The 26,086-nt window shown below is 38.8% G+C and overlaps 1 protein-coding gene across 8 annotated transcripts in view; it reads left to right on the forward strand.

The window, feature by feature from the left end:
- Positions 1-16: 16 nt before the first annotated feature.
- Positions 17-26,086, forward strand: part of ZNF106 (zinc finger protein 106) — a 41,767-nt gene continuing 15,697 nt past the window's right edge. Inside the window, exons 1-10 of one of the 8 annotated variants that reach the window (XM_048308465.1) lie at positions 17-260; positions 9,099-9,184; positions 10,469-10,530; positions 14,665-14,862; positions 17,083-19,176; positions 20,026-20,650; positions 21,521-21,590; positions 23,150-23,304; positions 23,388-23,466; positions 23,797-24,138. In XM_048308465.1, coding sequence (XP_048164422.1) covers positions 9,131-9,184; positions 10,469-10,530; positions 14,665-14,862; positions 17,083-19,176; positions 20,026-20,650; positions 21,521-21,590; positions 23,150-23,304; positions 23,388-23,466; positions 23,797-24,138 — 3,679 coding nt within the window. In that variant the 5' untranslated portion in view covers positions 17-260; positions 9,099-9,130. Of the gene's footprint in view, positions 261-305; positions 440-1,102; positions 1,247-9,098; positions 9,185-10,468; positions 10,531-14,664; positions 14,863-17,082; positions 19,177-20,025; positions 20,651-21,520; positions 21,591-23,149; positions 23,305-23,387; positions 23,467-23,796; positions 24,139-26,086 lie in introns of those variants that run through there. The other 7 variants (XM_048308466.1, XM_048308467.1, XM_048308464.1 and 4 more) reach the window with 7 other exon arrangements.

A 26,086-nucleotide genomic window follows, 5' to 3' on the forward strand; every position in this document is an offset into this window, starting at 1 on the left:
GGCCCCGCCCATCCGCCACTCCCAATATGGCGGGGGAAAGGAGCCGCCCCCGGTGCCCTCACACGGCAGAGGGCAGGAAAGCCGGCCTGTGTACACCTAGCGTGGTGCCAAACGAGGGCTGGTGCGCCGACTTCCCTCCCCCTTAGGGCGGACAGTGCGTGAGTGCGGGGTGTGCGGGTGTCAGTGCCGGGTGTGGGCTGCCCGTGTGGTGGTCTGCAGTCCGGCCGTGCTGACCGGAGCTGCGGGCAGCAAACAAGACGGTACGGAAGTGGCCCTATTTGTATCAGTGGGGTTTTTCTCCAGTTGTTACTCTCTGTTAGGACGATGCGTGTCAGCCCTCTTCTGTCATCAGCGGAGAGAAGGAGGGCAGAAAGGGAAAGCTGCTGTTCGCAATCACAGACCTCATCCTTTGCAGCTGAACTGCGCAGCCTTTCCTGAGGTATATTCCTTCTCGGGTGTGGGTAATTTCTTCCCTGAGGCTGCTGTCAGATCCCGTACCTGCTGTAAACACAGCCGGTAGCTTTTACAGCATCCGGGCCTGCATCAGCTTTCGTGGCTCTTAAAGTCCCTATTCCACTGCAACTGCTTCGATCTCACAGCTGGGCCTTGGTTTCCCTCCTCTCTCTCAGTATCTCGGGATGCTCCGAGTCCCTGTCGACTTTGGCCACTGAAATAAGGCTTATTGCACACTGCACAGCTCGCGCCCTTCTCCTCCGGCTTTAAAAATCGCCCCTGGAGCAGATTTCCCAGGCGCAGCCGCCCTGCCCGGTCCGGCCCAGCGTGATGTCCATGGCTGCTTGCTGCTGAGGTACCCGCCGTCTGCAGCGTGTGCTTTGTAGAGCGGTAGCACGTGGCACTATGCGCGTTTGTAGCGCTGTATTTACACACAACAACAATAACGTCTATTATCATTATCGGTTGGTAAATGCCTCCAGCTGGCCGGTGCCCTCGCCATGAAGTTCATCCGCCTATCGGCTATCCAGCACCGTCCAGCTGCCGCCAGGACTGCATTTCCCGGCAGGCCCCGCGGGCACGCAGGCGTGCCTCCCAGCGTGCAGCGCGGCCGCCTTCCGCCGTCCCATTGGCTGGGCTGTACTGCGGCCCCGCAAAACCGCGCGCAGTGTGCGGGCTGGGCCCGGCGCGGGTTCCGTGCGGGAGGCGGGTCCCGGGGCGGTGGTGGCCGGGCCTCCTCGGTCCCGCAGGGGGATGGGCCGCCGGGCCGCTGCCCTGACGAGGGGTGCGATCCGTGAGTACCGGGGCTGCACGAAGCAGAGGGCTCGGGGAGCGCGGTGGCGGCCGGGGGTGATGGGGGTTCCTCCGGCTCTGGCGGAGTGGGCGGCCTGTGGAGGGCAGCAGGGCGAGCCCGGCCTGGAGGGGCTGCGGCAGCGGGCATATCGCCTTGGGGCGGGCATGCGCTTTGCTTTACCTTGTGAGCATCCCGTATTGCCGTCGTGATCCCTGAACTTCGTTACCCTGCTGTATAACAGCTTCGTTAGAGCGGGGGGCTCTCTGTCCCAGGTGTGTAGCTGCCCTGCTGCCTCTTCATACTTGCCAGAAGTGTTTCTGGGGATGAAGTGTGACTGAGTACAGAGTTGCTTAGTTGCCTTCCTTATAAGCAAATATCTAAAAATGTGTTGTAGTGAAAGCGTGTATGAGTTCGGTGATAAATGTCTGATAACCTAAAAGGAGTGGGACTGACAGCGTGAAATAAGTTATAATAGTATGCTGAAATATGAGGTATTTGAAAGTAATCATTCATCATTGCACGCAGCGTTGTTCAAATCCAAACTTATATTAAGAACTGTTCTGGGATGCTTATGAATGTCAATTCGTAAAAGTTTATGAAACACTGGATAGAAGTGGCATTGATGATTAAAGTTCATACTTCATTATACTTCGTTGATGGTGGTTTGGTAACAGTCTTCTCATGCAAGTAAAAAACTTTTCTTCTCACCTTCCCTCCTATACCTGATGAAGTGCAACTTTAAAGAACAGATAGGTTCTGAGGTGGTGTGACCTGAGAGAGAAGAGAATCGAGAATTAGTGGACTTTGTTTTCAAGATGAGTTTCTGGGCTTGCATTTCCTATATTTTTGTTGCTTATTGCTGTTCTTCAGTTATTTGCTACTTCTTTCAGTTAAACCTCAATTACTGCATTAAACTAATTGGCTGTTTTGTTGAACTGACAGATCCTGGCCTAAAAAATGCCCCGAACACTTAAGCCTTCCAAAAAATTGATTCATGGCTTTGCTGAAATTTAGAAGCTTATTCCCATTAGCACTGCAGTATTTGGGATTACTCTTGCAAGCTCTAAGGGCCAGTGCAATGTGGCTCTTGGGAAATAGATTTCTATCCTGAAGTCCCTTCTGTTAAAAGCAACTGAATTATGTTTTGTTTTTTGTAAAGTCCTTGCTTGACTTTGGCTGAAGTGGTAGTACAAGGCAGCTGCACTTGCAGTACTGTGTATGTGCCACTAATGACTGATTTTTGTATGTAAAGTTAGCTAAATAGGTGCTATATTCTGGCATTTTCAGTTTGGAACAAGACACTGGTTTTAGCCAAATTATGTTCGTATGTTACCTAAGTCAGTTTGGTCTCTGTGATCAAACTTCAGGTAGCTTCTACTCCGTATGTTCAAAAATGTCACATATTTGAGGAGATGTCAGCTAAAGACATCTTAATTCCTGCAGGGCTGTGAATCCAGTACAAAGAGTAGCAGCAGGCACTATCCTGTAAATGCGTACCTAAATTGTGTACAGAGATACCACAACTTGTAGTATCTAGGTCAAATGAATATATTTTTCCATCAATTTTCTTTCCATCTTATCTTGTAAAGAAAAAATTCATAAGGTATCTGGAATCAAATTTGTTCAGAATCAAATTTAAATTGTTAAAGCTCTTTTTAACACCTGGCAATCCTCTTCTGTGAACTCTGCCACCAGATGGTGTCATAAGATTTGAGGTGGTGTCTGACTTGAGCTGATTCTAGCCAAGTAAAAGGATACTATGCCTTGCAGGTAACTTCTTTGGTTTTATAAAAATGTGTTTTTATATTTGTAATGTAAGTTTTGGGGTTTCTTTCATCAAGTCCTAGAGTATTTTACACTCGGATCGTATCGTGGTAGAGCTGCTGGTGTTCAGCCCTGGGACAAATTGCATTGCAGAGATGTGATAATTTAGACAGAGCCCTGTAGTTCTATTACCTGATCAGTAATAACTACTATCTTAATGTTTGGAATCCTTAACTTGAATCTTCTTGGCATGAAAGCTCTTTATACTGAAGAGTGACTTGACTACCTTGATTTGTGTGCTTCAAATCACTCTCCAGTGATTCTTCGTACTCTGTAATGGCACGATAAATAGAAGAAGCCCAATTACTGAATGCTCTCCCTGCTTGTTCTCTTGTGTCTATATAAATCTTTCTGAGGGAGCCTGAGTTATTTTGACAAGGCCAGGTACCTGCTTCTGTGGATCTGCAACAGATGGGATGTATAGAGTAATCTGTTTTGATGTGGATTTTGAGTCCTTGATCTTAACTCATTATGGTGAAAGAGACATCATATGTATACCTGTGAAGGATATTGTGAGCTTAAATAGCCTAGGAAGGGAAAAAAATGATACAACTAAATGTTTTAGAAATAAGTGTAAAATCAAGTGTTGGGTATTTCTGTCATTCTTATAAAGTGGCCCTTTATAAAGTGACTCAAGGTTACCAGAATAAGCTGATGTGAATTCTTTTGTAAATCACAGAAGTATTTAAATTATTAGATTTAAATATTTAAACCTAATTTTTAATTAGGTTGTTTTCCTCACATCTTGTGGATTGCTATGTTGCTTCTTAAGACTTTGTCTCGGTCCTTATCATTTATGTTTGAGGCTGTGATAGTAGTAGGGATACGCAGACAACTCCCTTCTCCTAAGGGTGCTAATAGGGTCTTAGCTGGAATACTGTGTCTGGTTCTGAAAAATTCTTTTAAAGTGCTTTAGGCAGTTTGGAAAGGGGAATAGCTATTTTAATAAGCTCAGGAAATGTGATGTTTGAGGAAGACATCTGAAGAAAACAAAACTTGCATATGCCTTAAACCAAACAGGGAGTATAGGAGAAAACAGGAGCTTTCCAGGTATGTGGATTTTAAGTGTTCTAAGTGACAGCATACAGCAATAATGCATTATTGTTATAATACAGCTCTCCATTCCAATTTGGACAGAATATATTCCTGAATATTCTGGTGTGTGAAAAGCTCTCGTGAGTAAGATAGCAATAAGGCGTTTAGTTTCACTAGGGAGAAATTATCATCTTGATTTACAGCAAGGAAAACTTATTTTGTATGTTAGGAAATTATTAGCATTGCTTATGTATAGGAGTTGGAAAGATGCAATTTGGTTGTGGCTTAAAGTGTATATGTTGTTTTAGTCTGTGCCCTGTTCTTAGATTTATGTTGAATAAAAATATAAGTCAATGAAAACTCTGTGTTCCTGCCAGGTGTTTTGTGCCTGTGCTGGTCTGTTTAAGCAATTTCTCTGTGGTCTCCTTATCTCCAGCAGACTTTCCCTGTATATTGTAATAATCCCAGCCATACTCATGGGATAGCATTCAAACAGTTTCTGTTAGATGTCTTCTAGGTCAGTTAGTGAAGCAAATTTTATTGCTTTTAACAGGAGCTTAAAGAACTTTGATCTGTGAAACAAGTCTTCCTTCCTGGCTTGATGTCAAAACAGTTGAGCATTTGTTTGCCCCTTTATAACATTTGCTGTGTAGTGGTGCTGCTTCAGTGCTCAGGGGTCTAGACTACTCTTAGTTTGTCACATGGATGAAATTAAATCTTGGAAAGCAGGAATAAACTTACCTCAAAAGTTTTGCTTCTGGTACAAGTATTTTAACTTCTGGAATGCAATATAGTTTTCCCTGTAAAAATAAGAAACCAACTGCAAAGTAGTTCGTACAGTGCCTGACAGTGTGCTGGAGGAGAATCATGCTGTTAGTCATGACTTAACTTTAGTAAGTCCTTAAGTTTTTGTTTGTTGCCTGGGTTAAGTTGCACAGATCTACATCTGAGAAGGAAAGTTAGTGCCTCACACATGTACCCAGAAGTAGGGTTAAGGTAATTAGTGGAAGTTATAGGGATGCATGGTGAATTCAGATGCTTCAGGGGCAACGAATCTTGGAAGGGAAGATAGTCTGTGAATGTTGGTGCTTTATTCCATGTAAATTCTGCTGGAGGTGATGAAATTTGAGCATAGGGTTCTGTATTATTAGTATTACTATTCTACAGTTCAGCTGGTATGTGTGCAATTGGTTGCTGCAGGAGAAGTCACTAAGGTACTAGGAATGACATCTCTGCAAGGAGCTGAGCGTGTTGCTGCAGAACATTCTGCACGGTGAATTTGTGCTACTATTCTTCTTAAGTGTTGAGTTTCCACTGCTCTCTGTAGGGACATGCAGCATTTAGGCAGGCCTTTAGACAGGCCAGCACTGCTGATCTCTTTGAAGCCTGCTGAGGATTTCTAGGCAGCTGGAATGCCAGGCTGCGCAGCCCACTCCATGACACTTGTGGCTTTATATAGTCAGAGTGTTCAGCCACTAATCTGTAGCAGATTTAATCTTGACGTACTTTTTTAATGTATGTTATCCGGTAAGGTTGAATAACTGTGGACAAATGGATGTTGTAACAGGAAGTAGTCTAAAGCCTAATTTTCTTTGTAGACTATTTTTATTTGTGAGAGGGGTTCTCCAAAATCTCTGTAGCAGACTTGCTTAAGTTAATTAAAACTGTGTGGTGTTTCCAAGCTCTGTACCCGTGCAGTTTACGGGCAAGTTGTGTTTACATCACATAGATGTAAAATGCATCCCTTCCCTTTAAAACAAACAAATAAAAAAATCACCCATTGAACAGTTACATTCCCTCAAAATAGAAGGTTGTTGTAACGTCTCATTTGTTTCAAAGGCTTTACATTTTACTCTTAACATGTGTTCTTCTTTTTATATGGTGGTGGGGTCTTTTTTGGCACTTTATCTTTGCTTGCAGTTTGTTCATTTTTTAGAGTAGCTCATCTTCCTACTCAAGTCCCATAAAAACTCATTTTCTATGTTATACAGCAAGTTAATGATTTCAAAAGCACAAGGTGTTATATCTGATAAAAGCTGGAAGGTTGTTTAAGTTTAAAGTATGTGGAGTTTTTTAAGAATTCAAATGTGCCTGCATTTATCTAGAGAGAGCTCTGTTTCTGAAGTTTCTGCATGAAGAATGGAAGTTTTGAGATTGAACAGACCAGTATATGATGAGATGAAATGCAGTGACTACATGGCTCAAAAGCTGTATGGTTCTTGTTGATTTTGCATAGTGATTGAGGAAATACCTTTGATTTATTATGTCATTTAAGCTACTTCATGGAAGATCTTTTACAGTGAAATTGAAGTACTTAATTCAAGTGAACTGTGGGGTTTATAGGTTTAGCAGCATTTGGGAGAAAGCTAAGGATGATGGAAGTGGTTTATATCTATGTAAGACAGTAAGTCAGGAGGTGATCTGGAAATAGAATGTGTGTCTATGTTCTCCCAGACCCTGTAACATCTACCGAATCTCTTTATTTCTGAGTCCATGCCTCCGAGGGCTTCTCTCCGTAGAGTTGAAAGTTTCCCTTTTCATAGTGACATCCAATAGCATTTGAATTCTATTAGTATTTTTAGTACTCTGTCATAAGTTATGCCCAGCTGATTGGGCAGTTTGCTGAAAACTCTTCCTGTAATCGTGTATAGTTACTATATGTTTTAATTAGCTGAAACAGGTGTAATGTTAGCTCTGCTGGTGGAAGCTTTTTAATGGTCTGTGCTAACTGGGCTGCTTTTCCTGATTTAAGTCCCATGCTGCTTTCACCCCAGTGCAGAATGAATTCTGTAAATGCTTGGGTAATATTGAATGAGATCTTGAGCACATGTAGGGTATTACTCCGCTAAACTACAAAGTAGTTCCAGTGAGGAATGTTGGGGGAGTACAGAATATTTTAATGCAAAAGGAAGTGTCTGAAATTGGTGTAAGGATTAGCAGCCTTGCTTTCCATGGGTACTTCCATATTAATTGCATTAAACCAGCTTTACTATGTTGGATAGGCATCTAAACATTTGTCACTTGTGTATGATCATTAGTAATTCCTTTAGATCTGTTGCAGCTGCACAGATCTGTGTATAAACAGTATATTGATGATGTGCAACTATACTCACCTAATAACTCGCTAGAGGATCAGGAATCTGCAATATCTCATTTTCTGTCTCTACTCATATTAGCTTAAACTTTCCCTAAGGGCTGGCTCAGTTGAAATAAGTTTAAAAACAAGTTATGATCTTTATAAGTGCTTTCAAAATAATTTGTTCCAAAATATAGTATTTCTGTATCCTGACCTTCCATGAAGGCAGGTGCTTTTGCAGGGACATCACTAATACCATATGAATTTATATGCAGGCTGGTGCAAAGTTCTGAATAATCTTATACCTTTGTTGGGGGTTATGTGTCAAAATAAACAGCTGCTACTAATGATTTAAATATATCAGATGCCCATGTGATGAAGCCAAAAAATGCATATTTAAATACTATCAGGTATCTCAGGGAGATCAAGAATGGTGGTTAGGGAACACTAGATGACTGAATCTCCTGTTGTGTTTTAAGTGTGTTTGTTTTAGTATGATGATGTGGATTTTTTTTAGGGAGAAAACTCTCTGTTGTCTAATGGTGAAAGTGCTACTCCAGCTCTCAGTTTCTTCCCCTTTAAACTGGACAGATGCTGGTACCTTATATGTAAATGGACATGCAGATCTGTAGGGAAAGAGTTACTTGTCAAAGAACTACGTTTTGAACTTAAAGGGTTGTGGTTTTACTTTCTGATTTTTGTTTACAGTTGGACAGAACAACTGAATATCAGAGCTGCTTTAGGTAATCTGGATTTGGTAAAAATCCTGTTCCTGCCCTTTGCTCACAGCTTTTAGTCAGTACCAGATTTGGAGATTTTGATGCCCCGATACAGAAGGTTGATGTTAAATAATTAGAATTAACTTTGTAGGGTCAGCTGTCAGAAGAGTTCTTGAAGAAGGCTCTTGCAGGTTAAGTTTGATGCTATTAGGTAGGTTAGCTCTGAAGCTGCCTAATACAAGGTAGCAAAACTTGAAAGGATTTGTATTTTTCTGTGCAGATACAAAAATGCCTAGTATTAAAAAAATAGCTTTATTTCCAATTTAGGGTGAGGAACTGCCTCTGCCAAGTCAATAAAAAATGACAATAATGCTCAATCATTCTGCATTTTAGTGGATTTTAAGAGAAAGAAAAGTGCAAAGATTGTACTCTTAAAACAGACATATCTGTCTTTGGATTATAACCTAGAGTCTTTAATTTAATTGTACTCCTTATGAGTTAAACATTATGATAAAATACATATGACATTTAATTTGACCTGCTACTGCTTTCATGTGCATGTATGCAACTCTTAAGTAGATTAGTGTTAAAAAGCTGTCTAAATTGAGTATTTCAGTACTTGTATATATGTACTTCTTAGAGAGGCTAATGAGAAAAATACTGAATTTAAATCACTTCAAGTTTTATTTTATGGTGAGTAAATGGATTGACAAAACTTAAACACTAGTGGTCTTTGATGTCATGAATGGACTTTGTTTCATTTTTCTAGGGCCTTAAATATCTTCCTTGAGTGGCCCTGTATACTTAAATAAAGATCTGAGTTTGCCCTGCTTGGTTTTCCCAATTCCTTATCTCCCTGTCATAATCCTACTTGAAAAGTGTTTGGTTAATCTGCTTTGAGTAGCTGAGAGGATTCGTACAGATCTCTGGCTGTTGAATGAGTACCATGTCTTGGACGACAAGGAACAAAATGAAAGAAAGGGAAAGCTACTTTTTGTTATAGATGTTTTAGACGACTGTTCAAAACTACCTTATATTTTTTGGAAGAATATCGACTATGCATGAGAGGCATGTATTCTCTTAAGGTCAGCACAATGGTTTTCGTGAACAGTAACTTTGTTTACTTTCTTTAGTAAAATAAATTAATGAAACAAGTAATCCTTAATGTTGGCTATTTTTAAATTGTTTTTGTTTGCAGGTATGGGATAAGATATTTCCAGATTAATAAGCATGGTTCAGCAACGGAAATGTGCGTTATGTCACATTGTGTACAACTCAAAAAAGGTAAATAATTAATGCTTGACATGTATCAGTAGATATTAATGTGGAATGTGTATGAGAAATGCTTCCATTTTAAAACTGTGCAAAGTACAATTTCCCTTTACCAGGTATATATTGTCCTAAGTCTGTCTCAAATCAAAGAATATATTTGCATGTGCTTTGAAGTATCTTTCTTGAAATGAGCTGTGCAATATGCTTGATTCTGAATGTTAAAAATATGGAGGTCTTTGAGGTTTTTTATATTATTTTATAAAGATACTAAAGCTAAAAGCACTCACCATTATTTGGCTGTAAATTGCCATATGGGAAGAATACTGTAATACAAGATTTTTTAGATTCCTTTTGGGAGGTCTGTGTTCCCATATGGAAGAGCCAAATGGAATTGTGTTGCACAGCATGTGTTTTCGTTAATGTGTCAGTTTCGTGTCCATCTTCTGTGTGCTGTATATTTATACAAAGTCTGCATTGGAACTGTGTGTTTCTTAATGGACCTTCACGTATTGTTTAGCCACATGGCATGTGGAGATGTGGCAAATGCCAGTGTATTAATTCACACAACTCTTCAAGGTTGAAGAAGTTCCTTTCGCTTTGCAGATAGGATTTTAAGGGCTAAAGAGGACAGTGACTAGTATCTGGTCTTTGAAGATTGTCAAACACCAAAAGAAAGTTAATTCATCTGGACTGCTTCCTTTTGCTGAATGATGAATGTTCTTTCTTTTCCAGCAGCTCCCTTTCAATAATATAATAGTACTGCATTTCATGGATCAAGGCTGCTGTAAACAACAAACTGACATGTACATCTCAGTTTCTGAAGTGTCTAGCTGAGCGAAATAGTATGTGATGATGAATTTACAGCTGTGTTATAATACAAATGCAGAGAGACTGCTCAGATTGCACAGGGAAACTGTTTTAAGTACTGTGATTCTGAAGAGTGGTATCAATGAGACTTTCAGTTAAAATGATTCTCAACAGTGATTTGTCAAAAATCAGTCTAACAAGCTTTGTTACATGCACTAGTACTCGACTTTCTCCTGGAATTCTGCTTCCCTTTGTGTTGAGTTTTAATGACTCATGTGTGTTCTTCTTGGGAAAGGTAACATAACTTCCTGAAAGTGTGCCTACTTGTGCTTTCATAGTCACAGAAACAGGAATGGCAACTGCTACAGCCCTGCAGGAGTAGAGTACACTCTTGTGCAAGGCAGGAGAATTCTCAAAAATGAGCTTTTCAGACACAACACAGCATTTTATTTTGTTTTGACCAATTTTATTTTTTTCCGCATGTTGCAGGAGATGGAAGAGCACATGAGAAGCATGCTTCACCACAGAGAACTGGAAAACTTGAAGGGAAGGTATGAAAACAATCTTGCATCCTTCCTCCCTGTGCCATTTTGTATGTCACTTTCTGGAAGAACTCATGACCTATTTCCCATACAGGCTGAATTGCACAATTTATTTTTATGCTTCTCTTTAGTAGCGTTCCTTGTTGTAAAGCTGGCAATGAATGTGTTCTCATAATGTCAGAAACTCAGGAGGCAAACAATGATGTGAAAGAAAGCTCACCTGCATTGCTTTGACTGCAGTGAAATAAAATTACTTCATTCTTGGCAGTTTTATGCTTGGTTTGGTTTTTTTTGCAAGCACTAGATTTTTGCCTTTGTCAGAATTAGGAACAGTGGTATTTTTCATTTTAAATCTTTTGTTTGTTTTTTTTTTTCCAAGTTTTCAATGATTGTAAAAGCAATTCTTGATCTTTTAAAGCACTGTGAGAATGATATCTGCTTGAGTGATTGTCATTTGCCACCATGGTCCAGTTGCTTGATTAAGAGACCTAACCATGGTGGATGGTGTTTTCTTTAAGGTTTCCTTGTTTTATTTGAAACCTTTGGAAAGTAGAAAGAGCGAGTTAAGGGGTATTCAAATATCATCCTAATAATAGAGAATTAGTTTGCAACCAGAGTACACATAAAAGTGTTTTCAGGTGTACGGATTTTGAAGTAGCCACAAAGATCAGATATAGTCAAATACTTGAGTATTTGATCTATAAACTAATTTTTAATCATCTTGCAGCACAGAGTTTATATGGAAGTGACAAATCTGTTTTAAACACCCTTTAAAGGACTAAAAGTAATTCCCTTTCCACTCTTTGAGGTGTGGGGGGATTCACTTTGTCAAGACATCTATCTTACAGCCAGGGGAAAAAAGCACAATGCTCCCTGCACTAGAAGCTGACTTTTGGCTTCTGGTCAGCTAACTTGTGGAGCATTTCTGTTCTGGACTGTCTTCTTCTGACAATGATTCTGAAATGTCACTCATTTTGATGTCTTATTTCTGGCCTTCTACATTTTATTTTTGTTTTTAGTTATGGCTCTGGAAGGTAAAACTGATTTCTAGAAGTCCTATATTGTGTCTGCAGTGGCTTGCAAATGATTGGACAATTTTTTGTTTTCCATTTCCATAGGACTGATGTTAAGTTAAATTTCTTTCATATAAATCATTACATTTTTTATTACTAATCTATATGTCTTCATTACTTCTTTCAGAAGAATGCACGGAAGATGCTTGTTCTCAAAATAATGAACTTCATTTTTCACTGTGCAACAACAGCCTTGTTCTCTCTCTCTCATGTGCCCTTTCTTCTTCCTCCCATTTAAGTTTAATTAGAAGTCTTCTAGGAGTCTTTTACAGTCGTGTACTTCAAGTAGAAAATGTGAAGTGCAAACAACAGCCTCATGAGTGTGGCTGAATTGTGTAACAAAGGATAATACCATTTAAGTGTGTGTAGTATCAACATCTTACTGCTTTGAAATTTAGTATCCATCTAGAAGTATCTTTCCAGTCTTCCTGTATGGAAGAGGTAAAGGAAACTCATACATTGATTTATACTTTTTTCCCTTTTAAAGTTAGCTTAGTAATCTCAAGGGCTAGAATAATTTTCTGAAACATTTTGAGACTCTTCCGTGTGATGTATAAGGAGAATTGGATGCCAAGTACAAAGCCATAGCATATTTGGGTTTTGTTTGCTTTTAGTTGAAAGTGAAATGAGTGCTCTTGTACAAGGGACATTGAATCTACAGTCTGAAGTACACATCCAGTAAATAAAGCTCTTGGATGCTTTCATACTGAGAATACTTTTGTCATGTTTACATCAAACTTCTTTTGGCCATCTTGTTGAACAACAAAGATTGTGTGGTGTTCCTGTATGGTAGGGGAATGTGTAGACATGATCAGTGTATCATGGACTCTGCTAGTTCTGGGTGGTATTAATGGGTATAGGAAAAGTATAGAACTGAAGGAAATCTAAATTCCCCTAAGTGTAGCTATCTGAACTCCTGGCCAGTTTATCTTCAGTTAAAGCAGTTGTTCATAAAGAACAAAAAGTGTTGTCTTTTATTTAGGCTCATACAGATTAACAGCAGGTCAGAGAAGTCTTGTCTCTACACACCTGAGTCTTGTCGTTTCAGACTGTCAGTTGGTACAAGAACCACCGCTTTCTAATTAGTAACTCAGAAGTGATAGAAACAAATTCTTTGTCCTCAGTCCAGCTGTTAACTCACTGGCTTTGTCCAAAGTAAATAAAACTTTGCATTTATTTAGTTAGTCTATAAATGAGGATGGTAAGTTTTAGGAAAGAACTGAAACGTGGGCCTTATGAAGGATGTGGATTGTTCTTTAAAACCTAATTAGTACCACATTAGAACCACTGAGGTGTGTTTCTCATTGAAGAGTCCTTATGATTGAAGTGGAACGTTATGTAAAGAGAGCATCTTTTTCAGCAAGAAGCCAACTTTCTATTTGCAGTTTGCCTTGTGTGATGAACTAAGTTAAAAATAAGTCTTATTAGCTATGCACAGCTGTGCCATTTATGAGTGTGAAAAGGATTCTTCCAATGACATTAATAAAATATACTGGTTTGGTTACCTTTATTGCATTAATAAGAGAGCCCAAAGTACAATATGTAGGATCTGGGCTTTGAATATTTATTAGTGAGTGTGAAGTGTACAAAATTAAGTACACTTAATTCTGGAAAGTACAGGCTAAATTTGGAAACTACTGACATCGTAAATGAAATTTATCTTAATGTTTAACCTGATACTAATTAGGCTGCAACATACAGAATAATTAAACAAAGAAATTATGATTTTTAATACTTAGGCTGTTTAAAATAAAACTGTCTCTAGGTGTGTCTGAAGGACTGCATTGGTTAAATATCTCAACTATGTTAGTAGGGAAAACTGCTGATACCCAGGATAAATAAAACATAGCTGCTGACACTTGATTAACCACTCTGATAAGGATGTTGCCTTAATATCTTGAGTGAAGGTACATCTTTTGAGGTTTCTCCCATTTTATTTTTAACTGTTCACTAAAAAAACCAAGGATTCATGTTTGTCTTTTTCCTTTATGGATCCCATTTTCTTGACACTAGTCATGAACTCTGTGTTGTGTTGTAATGCTTCTGTTCTAAGACTTTGGTCTCAAGTGCTCCATGGGGATCTGCTTTTTTGAATTAACTGGCAGAATTGAAAGAAGCATTGTGGAGGCAGTCAGTGAATCCTGTCTCGGTCCTGCTGGGTTATTTGCAGTGGAGTATGCTCTGATCAATTTTTTTCTGATTTTTTTTTTTTTTTAATCTGGTGAACATATTTTCCTTGTTTAGGAAATTAACAACGTATTTCTTTAACACTAGAGTATTGGAAGGATTTGTCAGAAGAACAAATGTGGTGTTTTTAGAAATCTGAATTTCTTAAAAGTTTAAAAGTCTTGTAACCTTAATCCAGTAACATGAGTAAAGCCATTTGTCTGATACAGCTGTCAACTTTCTCCAGCTGAATTATTTCTATATTTTTTAAGATAAGTCCTCCAAAGTAGAAAGCAGACCTCGTGCACACTTGAACCAAATAAAGTACAGTGAACTGAAGACACCCTCCCATCACTCACTGTGCCATGGAGTCTTTGGATTCCAGGCAGCAGTCTCAGCTGTCCCAGTTTAGGTTATGTTGTATTAGGATTGGCTGTATCCATGTACTGCCTCCTCCCTTTTCTAAATTTCACTGGGGGAAGGCTCAAGACAAGGATTAAATGTAGAAGCTGTCACCAGGCTTCCCCAGTGCAGCTGGCAGCATGGATGGGCTTCAGAGCTCCTGCTAGCTCTGGAAGCCTTTCATTCTGCCTCCTCGCTCACTATGTTTCCTCTGAAAAGATTTTAAGTACAACAATTCAAGAAGAATTCCTCCTCCCAGTTAACACAGCTTTATTATCAAGTCTTTTACCTCTTGATTGTTGGAAAAAAATCTTGTAAAAACTGACCATCAAAAAACTAAACCTTGAAAGAAAAAGCCAGAGAATTCAAATAACTTTAAATATACTGAGCAAAACCTAGTTGCCTTGAACTCAAGCACATTCAGAGGAAACAAAGTAAGACCAGAGGTACCTGCCATGCCAGTTGGCAGTGTTGAAAGTCCACCCTCTGCCTCTCTTCCTAGGGATAGCAGCCACGAATGCCGGGTGTGCAGGGTGACACTGGTGGGTTTGTCAGCGTATGCCAAGCACATCTCCAGTCAGCTGCACAAAGACAATGTTAATGCTCATGACAGAAAAGAGGAAGAGAAAGAAGAGGCAGAAGAAGAATACCTTGACAAAGAAGTCATTCAACTAATCAAGCTAAAGAAGGAACGGAACCGGTGAGTTCTCCTTTCTCCTCTTAGGTCATAGAATTGCTTTTACCACAGCGAGGATGCCCTCCTAAGGCTTAGGTGCTCATGAAATGTAAACTGTCTGTAGCCAATGTACTTGCTGTGAGAACAATCCAAGAGACCTGTGTGGATATTGTAGTTTCAACATGTAAATGTGACTCTGCTGAATGTTCTTGTCCTGTTCCTGTACTGCTAGTAGGGAAATACAATAATTCTTCATTATGGGTAAAAACAGTCTTGCGTTTTGAGAGCCCCAATGTTTTTATTTTAATATATGGTACCTTTTTAACTGAAAGGCTTAATAAATGGACAGTAGTGCTAATATTGTCTATGGTGGAGGTTGTCTTTAGGAACCTGGCCTTTTAGAAACTGCTGCTGGACATGTTTTGTTATAAAATGAATTGGATTGTTCTGTAAATGTCACACTGAAATCCCATAATCCTTGAATGAAATTTCTTACCTGTTTTATGTTGCTGCTTAGCATTAGCTAAACATAGTTCCAGTGGCTCACTATGAAATAGAAGGCTCCAGAGGGTAATAAGTATTGCCTTTTATTTTGCATGAAAATCTGCACATGTGCATTGCTTGTGTGATGTTCCAATTGGGAATATATTATTCAAATAGATTTATGGCATGGTGGTGGTACTAAAGGGGCATATGATTTTTAAAAGAAGCTCCTGCTTTCTGTGGCTAGAAATTTGAATTATTGTTTCCAGATGTTGAAATCTGTGGAGATTATTTGGTTTTGACATCACTCTGTCATACTAGTGTGTCCCTGCACTGCACAATGGTAATGTTTTCATACTGGTTAACGTTGGTAGCAAAAATGTCACTTTTCCTTTTTGTCTTATGGAAAAGGAGTAATGCTGTCAGTGCAGTGTTGCTCTGAGGCAGCTAAAACCATAGAAAATCTCTGTCTGCTGGGTGCTGGTTTGGAGAAGGGGAAAACCAGAAAGTACAAGGATTGAGTTACTAATTCAGTAAAATTGTTTCCATTAGATCGTAATCTAGTTGAGTCAGCTCTTAGAATTTACTGTGTCACTTAGACATTGGTTTTTTGAATTCTTGTCTTAGAGCTCAGATTACTTTGCACAGTAGACCATTTTTCATTAGAGAGTAGTTATTTGTGAATCTTTTTAGCAGAACTGGAATGTATCAAAAACATAAAGGGTGATACAATATGAATTTTCAGTTTACTCAGATCAATTGTTTTTGAGCAGTAGTGTGAAAGTTTACTGTCTCTCTTGTTCAGGGATCTAGAATGGATGTATTTCTGTAATCAGTTTCCGGAAAAAACTTTTTTATTAAAAACTCCTCATTTGGTAGGATAAATACTTAGAATATTTAGACTGCTGACCCTGGGAATAGCTGTAGCTGTTAAGGGAGCATTTGTCTTTAAATATACATGTGATAGTCTGCCATGTGTTTGTGATAAGTTGCCAAGCACAAGTACTATCCAAAGGGCAGTTGATAGTGCTGCTGGAAGGCTCATACAGACTCAGTATTGCATGCTGTAGACTGTTCCAGTCTCTAGGTTAAAACAAGACAAATTATTTTTGTATCTTTGGTACATCTTGTGTGTATGTTTTACTTCTGTGTTTTAACTTAAGCTTTATAAACTGAGCTGTCATGTCAATTGTTCTCTCCAGTATATAGAATAAACACTAAGAAACAGCAGGTTTTCAACAGGTTTTTCATCCTTACTTTCCTCTGTTTTACATCAGTTCACTCTGGTTATACCATCTAACACTAGTGGAATAGTCTTCAGAAAAAAATAATTATGTCACTGCTGAGTTTTCTGTCTACTAAGGTTGATCAAATTATGAAGATTATACAACATAAAGAAGCTTTCTTTCTACTAGTTTCTTATTAGTTCAATAGTAAATATAAAGGAATAGTAATCTTTCAAGTTACAGACAAGTATTTGAGAATTAGTCTATTGAACTGTCACTGCACCAAATCAGTTGTTCTTGTCAGAGAAGTTTTGAAATGATCATATTTAAGTTAAGGTACAACATTAGTTTTGAAAGTCAAACATTATTGAAGCTTGAACAGCAAAGCTGCTAAAAAAGTATCTGTTTCTTTTTATAATAAATAATTAAAAAAAAAAAATTTTCTTCCCAGTGCAAATAAAATTCATGAAGCTGTGGACTGTTGTATTTTAGTAGAATAGCATCAGAATTTAGGTTTTTCTCAATTCTTTTGCAGGCAAACTGAACCAAGTTGTGCAAACCAAGAATTAGAATGTGATGATAGGCGATCGCAGAGAAGGCGAGAAGAAAGAACTGCTTACAAAGAAAGAGAAGCTTATGATCAGTCATCGTGGCATCATCATAATGCATCACAAAGGGACTGGAAGTGGGAAAAGGATGATTATATTAGTCCTAGACAAGGCAAATTTTCACACTCTCAGAGGAACCTTAATGTGAACAGACATTCAGGTGGTGCAAGGGGGCACTCTGGGTGGCACCAGAATGTTTCAGGAAGCCCTTCAAATCGACATAACTATGGGAATTCTGGAAATGCTTGGCATCTAAGCGGGCGGGGAGGAGGAACATCAAATTGGCATCATGGTGCCAGGGAAAGAAATTCTACTTGGCATTCAGAAGAAACCGGTCATTTTTCTGGCTGGAATTCCAAGAATTATGGAGGAAACTGGAAACCAAATCCTCGTGGTGCAAATGGCTGGAATTTTGGAAGCTCAGGAGATTCATATTCATCAGAGCCAAGTAAATACAGTAAGGAAAGGTACGCATGGCAGCGGCCAGAGAAATGCGATGTTCTGCCATACAGAAATCGAAGAAATAGGAGTGACCTTCTTGATTTTACTAGTGATAAGCTCGCTTCTGAGGGGGCATTGGATTTTGGTACATCGATACAACCAGAAAGCAAAACTTCAAGAGCCAGTGGAAAAAGTGTCAGTCCTTCCAGAGATAAAACGTATCGCTGGACTCCCTACCCATCCCAAAAAACTGCAGAGCAGCAACCACGGTCTGAAGATAATGTTTCTAAAACTTCAGATAAAATGGATTCTGTACTTACGCCTCTTACTGATCCATCAATGAAAGGAAAAACTTGTGAAGCTAATGTTAGCCTTTCAAAACTTAAAGAACATGAAGCATCTTCCCTTTCTAATGGAACCTCAGATCACCTTGATTCTTGCAAGGTAATGAAAGACTGTTCCAGTGGTGAAAAGCTTGACAAAGATGATAGCAGAAGTAATAGAATGCCATCACTGAAATCCCCTCTTCTGAATATCACAGATATGAAGTTATCCTTGACAAAGCAAGACACAAACAGTCTCTTAAAAAATGTCAGGCTTCTGTTATCCTCAACAAGTGGTGAAGAGCAGAATCATTTGAATGCAGTGAACTTGGAAACAAACAATTTCTCTTCTTATTCGTCAAAGCTGCATGGTGCTTGTGTTGGTAACTTACAGGACAACAAAGATGTGCTGGGTAGCAATCGTGGAGAGCCCATTGATAACTTAAGTGAAGCAGAACAAAATCCCAAAGATGTTCAGTCCAACCATTCCTTGCAAAATACTCCCTTAAGCTCTTGCAAAGATACAAGTGACCAGAATAGGGAAGAAACTGGGAAAGCATTACCAAAGAAGGAGTTCAGACCAGATTCATTAGAAGATATGAGCGGTGATGATTTAATGGGAAGTGAGAAGTCAGAAGCAAGAGTTGAAAAGTTGGATTCTTCTGTTAGCTCTTGTTTACCCTATGACACTCCTGAAGGTAGAACTGCCACATCTGAAAAGGAAGATGATGAAAAGCCATCTGCTTCAAGTATTTCTTCCGCTGAGCTAAAAAATTTTACATTTCGGATAGAACCCACAGTTTCTTCATCAAGCAGTCAGGACCGTTTGCATGCGGATTTGAAAACCTCACAGGATGGGGAAGGGAATGAAGAGTGTGTCAAGTCACATGATCAATTTGAAATGGAAGGTTTTGAAAATCCTTCAGATAATGATCTTCAGAAAGGAGGAAGCCAGTCAGTAGGCCTCCTTCTTCCAGATTTAAGCAAACTTGGCCTGCCTGCTTCTCTGCAAAGAGACCTGACACGGCATATCAGTCTGAAGAGCAAAGTCGGAACACATCTCCCAGAGCCCAATCTCAATAACGCACGTCGTATTCGGAATGTTGGTGGCCATCGGAGAAGCGAGACAGAGAAGGAGTCGGGGCTTAAACCTACCCTCAGGCAGATTCTTAGTGCTTCCCGGCGAAATGTAAACTGGGATCAGGTCATCCAGCAGGTAACCAAGAAGAAACAGGAACTTGGCAAAGGTTTACCAAGGTTGGTAGCTTTGAGGTCTAACCATGCCTCTCAGGGCATGTTGAGGGGGGAGGGTTGTTTTTTTCCATATCTGAAATGAACTCCAGAAATCCTAAAACGAAGAGTTCACAATGAAGCTTGCTATGCTGTGATCTTTTGCAGAGTTTTTGAAAGTAATGCAAATTTTTTGCAAATAATGCAGGGTTTTTATTACTGATTGATGCTATGAGTGAATGTCTGTCCATAGATAAGTAAAAGTAATCTGCTCAGAAAATATTCTGATCAGTTCATAATGGTTGCTTTAATATCTGAGTGTGGATGGTAACAATATACTTTCTTTACAAGTTCTCGTAATGAAGGAATGTAAAAATGCAATCAGGATGGGAACAATGCTGTGACAGTTGCCTATTTCCTTATTTATTCAGGAATACAAGAAATGCTTGCATTGCTGCAAGCAGTGTCAGTGCTCACTCTTCAATTGTTAATCTTTTATTCTGTTATGCAGTTTGCTTTTGTATTTAAGGAAGCAATTATATAATACTGCATTTTTGAAACTTTCTTTAAACTGAAGTATTTAAAGTGTCTTGAACAGATGTCACATTTGATTATTCCAACCTTTGTTTGGAATACTTTATAATAACATGATTTCTGACTTGAAAATCATGCTGTTAGTTCTTAGCCACTAAATCTGGTAATGTGATACACAGAAGATACTCCATTGCCAGGTGAGGTAGAAAGCACAGAATACCAGTGTAATGACTTGCCAGATCTCTTAAAGCAGTAATGTACATTTGGGGAAGGGGGAGGCTTCTCTCTGTGTGTAGCAGGCTTGTAACTTGTTTATTTATTTTTCTTTTTATCTTGTTAAAGGTTTGGCATAGAAATGGTGCCTCTTGTTCAAAATGAACAAGAGGGTCTAGAACTCAGTGAAGAATCTGATCTGTCTACTCTAGAAGGATTCCAGTGGGAAGGGATTTCCTTAGCAGTGTCTGGCTCAGCCAGAAAACGTAGCTTTTCTGAAAGCAGTGTCATAGCAGACAGAAATCCTTCTGCTTATAGCTTTTTCAGTGAACAAACCAAAATAAAAGAAAGTGGGCAAAGGCAACTAATTGCAGCCAGCCACTCACATCACATAACATCTGGATATGAGGCAAGCACTGATGCTGAGGCCGATCAGAAAGAGGAGACACCATCTCTTGCTTTGTCACCTTTTATGTCTGAAAGAACTGAGGCTAGCGGAAGAAGTCACAGCCTACAGGCCACCTCTGAGATCACAGGCCTCACAAAACAAGACCAGGAGAGCCCAGAGAAGAGAACACCTCTTCTTGAAAAACAAAATGTACTAGAGATCTCAGAAGAAAATTGTCCGGCTTCAAATAGTGCTTCACTTCTTGCAGTGTCTAATAACATAGATGCAGCTACAGACAGTAGCTGCACATCTGGTACTGAACAGAATGACAGCCAAGGAATTGGAAAGAAGCGAAGAGCAACTGGAGTAAGTGTGCAATTCTGTCCGGCTTTGGTGTGCTGAAAAGGGTCTTTCCCTGTCGATGGTCATTCAGCTTTGGAATGATCTGTGCAAGGAGGACTTTCCCCATCTGATTGTCTTGTACCTTGATAACATCAAATTAATTTACTTGTTTGACTTAATTTTCTTTAAGAATCTTTTCCATTTCTGCTTTTATAGTGCAGGACTTCTGATAAATTTTTGTAATTAGTAGGAATGATTTGGTACCTGGCATACTATGTTGGTAAACAAGAGCTGTTAAAATATTTCTGTGGAAGTACTTGGTTTTGTAGCAAGAATCTCGGTGTTTCGCAACACAGTTTAAATGGAAGCTAGCCTGTAGTAGAAATTTGTTTTCCTTAGATGTTCCTGGTTTTATGGTTAAGCAAGGAAATAAAAACACTTTTACAAAATTCTATACTTAAGATGATATCCTTAAATCTGAATTCGTTTCACAGTCCAGTCTTAGACCTTTATCCAAAGGTTAAAAAAAATCTTTTTGATCAATTTCACAAAATGGTTTTGCAGAAAGCAGTAATTTTAATTCCTCACTTTTTGATAGTCTACATCTTCTACTACAACTATAGAGCAGAAACTGACTCAAGTGTGGTCTTAAATCTGAGCAAGGAGGCAGCTGTTGGCTTGTTTAATATTTCTTCCTAGTTGAGATGAAAATGTGGCGCTCTGTTGTCCTCCCTCTTTTAAGAGCAGAGCAAAGGATGAGTTATACAAGAATGTGCAAAAAAATTGTGTGCTCTTTGTGTGTACAACTAATGGTTGAAAAGACAATGGATGTTTGACTTCCTGATTTAGGCAAAATTGTTCTTGTTACTTGTTAATAGATGATTTTACTTGCAGGAGGGATCTTCTCCTGAAATCCCTAGTCTAGAAAGAAAGAATAAGAGAAGAAAAATCAAAGGTAAAAAAGGTGAGTGAATATCATACGTGTGCATCTGGTGTGACACCCAGCAGTATTTTGACTTAGCTGGAGTTCCTTAACGTTACTTTGCTGCTTCTTGGGCTTTTACTGAAGTTTGTAGTGTGGGCTGCTCACAAATCTGCAACACATTTTCTCTGAACACTTCTATCTTAATTTGTCATAAGTTATTCCTGAGAGAAGGGTATGTGCACCCTTTCTGCCTGCAGTTTGCATTCCTGATTGTACAGATGGGACCTTTGCTTTCCCCTGTGCAGGGTAGTGAGGTTTGTTGCCTCTTTGGATGGAAGTTCTTATTGGAGAAGTCTCCATCTAACTCCCTTCTAATTAGCCATGCAGCTCTCCCTTTCTAATTCTGGGTGGTCTCACCAGAAAATTTGTACTCTGCATAATTTCGTCTGTGTTCTCTGGCAATACTTCTTATTTTTTTACTGTCCTTAGTGGAAACGAGTGTGGAATGCCTCGCTGCTTTCTGCTCCTGACCAAAGAAAACTATTATTCTGGCATTAGACAGATCTTTCTCAAATATGCCTAAAACATTCACATCACCATGTCTCAAAATGAACCATCCATATTTTAGGCAGAATACTTTCTTTGGTAACTAAACTTTTGCTAGGAGCTTTGGGCTCCAGAAGATGGCTTTCAAATGTACTATTTATCTTTTTTTCATGATTTATTTGTATTAAGATTTCTTTGTAATGCAGGGTAATAATATGAATCTTCTGTGGGAATGTATATTTCACTGCTTGAAAAGGTGGGGGATTTTATCAGTGTCTGTCTTCAATGACCAGTGTCTGTTATAGCGACTTATAACACACTTTACTTAGTAAAATCTCTTTCCCATTACTTGGCTTTAACATGATTGTTGTAAATCTGCTTAAAGGAAACTATAACCTGAATGCAATTAAGCAGTGCCCAAATGGAAATTTAACTTGTTTGGAGAATCTCTGTAATGCCAGAAGCCTCTAGGAGGGATAGGAAGATCTTTTACTGAGTACAGGGGTCAGAGACTCTCTCAAGAGATTGCAAACACCAGTCTCATGGCCCAAAATGATCTTGAGTAGTAAACTATTTTTTTATCATTGGGTTCTTTTTCTCCTAAACAGTTTTTTCTTGGCTTTTGCATTCACTGAATAATTTAATCTTGTTTAGCTTAAATTTGTCTTTGCCTTTTTGATTACATTAATGGTAGGTGTGTATTTATACTTCTTGTACACATGTACTTCAAGAAAAGATCTTTGTGGAAGAGAACTACTTCATTTATTTAAACTAAATCCGTGCTGGCAAAGCTGTGATGGAATTAATTACTAGAGTCAAGTTGAGATTCCTTAAAGAGGAATACTTGACCTTGCCCTTCTTCTATGTAGACATGGCTAGTCCTGTGTGTAAATACTCCTTTTCAGCTTGTATAACTATTGATGCTTGAAGGCTTGGCCTACTTCATGTGACTTTTCCATTCTGAGGTGGTATTATTTCTTGTGATATCACAAGTAATATATCTTAATGTATTGTTCAGTACAGTTAGACTCTACATTTTGTTTCTTTTTCAGAACGTTCTCAGGTGGACCAGTTGTTGGCTATTTCTCTGAAGGAGGAAGAATTAAGCAGGTCCCTGCAGAGTGTGGACAGCAACCTCTTGCAGGCGAGGGCTGCCCTGCAGGCTGCCTATGTTGAGGTTCAACGGTTCCTTGTGTTAAAGCAACAGGTAACAGTGGGCTTTGGAAACTGTCTGAACTAGAAGTTAGCAGCATGAAGAACTGCCTGTTAAATCAGTGGGACTGATAAAAGCCACAATCTGTTTTGCAGATAACCATGGAAATGAGTACACTGAGAAGTCAGAGAATCCAGATTTTGCAGGGGCTACAAGGTACAGGATACCATAGGACTACAAAAGTGAAATGCTTATTCTCGTGTTCTTTGAACTCAGAATCTTTTAAAAACTGCATTTAATTTGAATCCGCTCGTTTAAGCTGCAGTAAAATTGTAGACTTTATAAATGAGGCCTTTATTGTCAAGTGTGAACTGTCAGTTTTGATAGTTCCCTCTAGTGGCTTTTTTTCAAATTCTTCTCTTCCTTGACCGTGTGTCCACAAGAAATGAGCTCTTGGCACCGCTGAGTTTTATGGTAAAATATAAACATTTTTGTTATGTTATTTATTTGTTTGTTTGTTTAATGTATCTCCTCTTTTGCCATTAGAAACATATGAACCTTCTGAACTCTCAGAGCAACTTTCCTGCGATGTCCTAACTGAGAGACGAAACAACAAATCCCAAATGGCAGCTGACTTAATTCCTTCAGGCTCTCTCCTGCCCCTGTTGGACACTTTGTCTTCCTCTGTACTTCCACGAGGAGCTTCTGTTCCCATAAATATGCCATCACCATTCCAGTCTTCTGGCAATGCACCTTCCGATACTCCTGACTCCTCAGTACAAGTTAAACAAGAACCTGTGTCTCCAAAAGGCACAGAACAAAATGTGAATTCCGTACTCCAGAGCTCTCCATGTGCTCCACAAACAGAAGAGGTGGAGCAGAATGATGGTATTTGTGACTTTGCTTTAAGATAATTAGCTTTAAGAAAATAAGGAAATTATTTTTTTCCTCAAAAGAATGTAAATTGTGTCTCAGCCTGCAGTCTGTCAGGTGGGGTGAACTCTCAATAACTTGTGTAGGACTTTCTAGTTTTGCTTTGAAAATAGAACAAACATGAATTTGAAGGTTACATCCTCTTAGAATAACTTAGTTAACTAAAAAAACCCCAAACCAACACAACCCAGAAAACCTGAGAATCTCCTCTGTTTTTGTCTTCTGCTCTGCATCATTTAGTGAGCCTTGGTAGCAAAAAATCTGCCTACAAAGGAAAAGTGTGTGCCTGAAAATGTTTTTTACAAAATTATGAACAGCTGCATTGAGATTATTCTGTGTTCTTCTTGGGCTCTGCTGGATAAGCACAAAGAGTATAATTTGTAACATTAGAAGTAAAAATCCATCTTCTCCTAATTGGATATTAGGCACTGTTCGCTCATGTGAGGGGTGTGGGAAGGCTAGCAGTGAAAATAGGGTTTACTTTTATCTGGAGGAGAAACTGCTGAATTAATTGAACTACTAATTGAACTACTACTGAGGCTCCTGCCTCAGCAAAGTGAGATCTTAATGACTACAGCTGAAATAACTAACTCTTTATTTAGACAGTTTAAACCCCATAAAACTTTGTGCTGTAGTCTGTGGACAAAAGCTTAAATGCTGTTGTTAGTTTCCACTGCAACTTGCTGCTATGACTGAAGGTAAAAACTGAAGATTAAAAGCTTAATCATCCCTTCCTTTCTTAAGAGCCTGTGAAGTCAAGCAGGGTGACTCTAATGAGAATTGTTTGTTTGCCATAACAATGTCATTTGCCCAAACCTTTAACTTAGGTAATTTGAGAAAAACATTTGTGAGATTGATCCTTGTTAAAGATAGCCAACGCAATTTTTTTCTCCTCCAGCTGAGGTGGACAATACTATTGGAAAAAGCCATTTTCTACCTTTCTAAGCACTTTTCTTCTCAAGCATGAGATGAATGTTGGCTGAATTGAAGTTTAGAGTTCTTTAATTACAAGAATTTGATTTTTTTTTTCCTTTTTTCAGTTTGCTTCAGATGTAGAATTATATAAGTGGTGGTTTTCATGCTTTTTTTTTAGTCACCATTGCATTTCCTGTATTCTACTCTGTTGCAATACATTAATGTAGTATTGTGAGTTTTGCTTCATCTCATTTTGGTGGATTTGACAAGGAATGTGAAGCTCTTGGGTATTCACCAAAGTAAACTTGGGGCAGGGGAAGAATCAGCTTTTGTGTTTGTTTGCATTATTAAGACTCAACTTTTAGGAAGCCTTTCCTTTGCTTTCCTGTTTTTGTTGGCATATGCCATACTGTTATGCTTAAACATCAGTGAAATTTTTATTTGTATCAGTGTCATTTTTATTCTCAGTTTTCCGCTTCTAAGGAAAGATTTAGTGATCACTAGCTGCAGTGGCATGAAGTGTCTTGCTTGAAGAATCTTTAGACTTCACGAAAGAGAAGTTGAAGAGGTTTTTTATTTTTTTCTTATGAAGGTGAACCTTCAGGGTATAGCTACATTTATTACTTAAATAATTACTTTAGAAAGCTCTTAATCACATTAGCATATTTTTCCATTTCCTACAAACTTATTTTTTATATTAAAAGCAAGAATATTCTTTTTATGTTCATTTGTCAAATTATCATCGTTTTGGTAGTGATGAACTTCTGTATGTGCTACATTTAAAATGAGTTTGCCATCAGATAAATTTAGTAGTTTGGGGGGAAATAAGCATTTAACTTCAGGAAAATTCTGTAATTTGAAGAAGAGGAATTCTCTCTGAGGCATACCGTTTACTTTTTGGGGTTGCACATTTAGCTTGTCAGCTTCCCTAGGAAATGAGCTCAGCTGTGCTTTGAGGGAGCTGATTGCATTTGGTTTCCCCTAAATG

The sequence above is a fragment of the Corvus hawaiiensis genome, chromosome 6 (genome assembly GCF_020740725.1).
Source record: "Corvus hawaiiensis isolate bCorHaw1 chromosome 6, bCorHaw1.pri.cur, whole genome shotgun sequence".
Classification (NCBI taxonomy): Eukaryota; Metazoa; Chordata; class Aves; order Passeriformes; family Corvidae; genus Corvus; species Corvus hawaiiensis.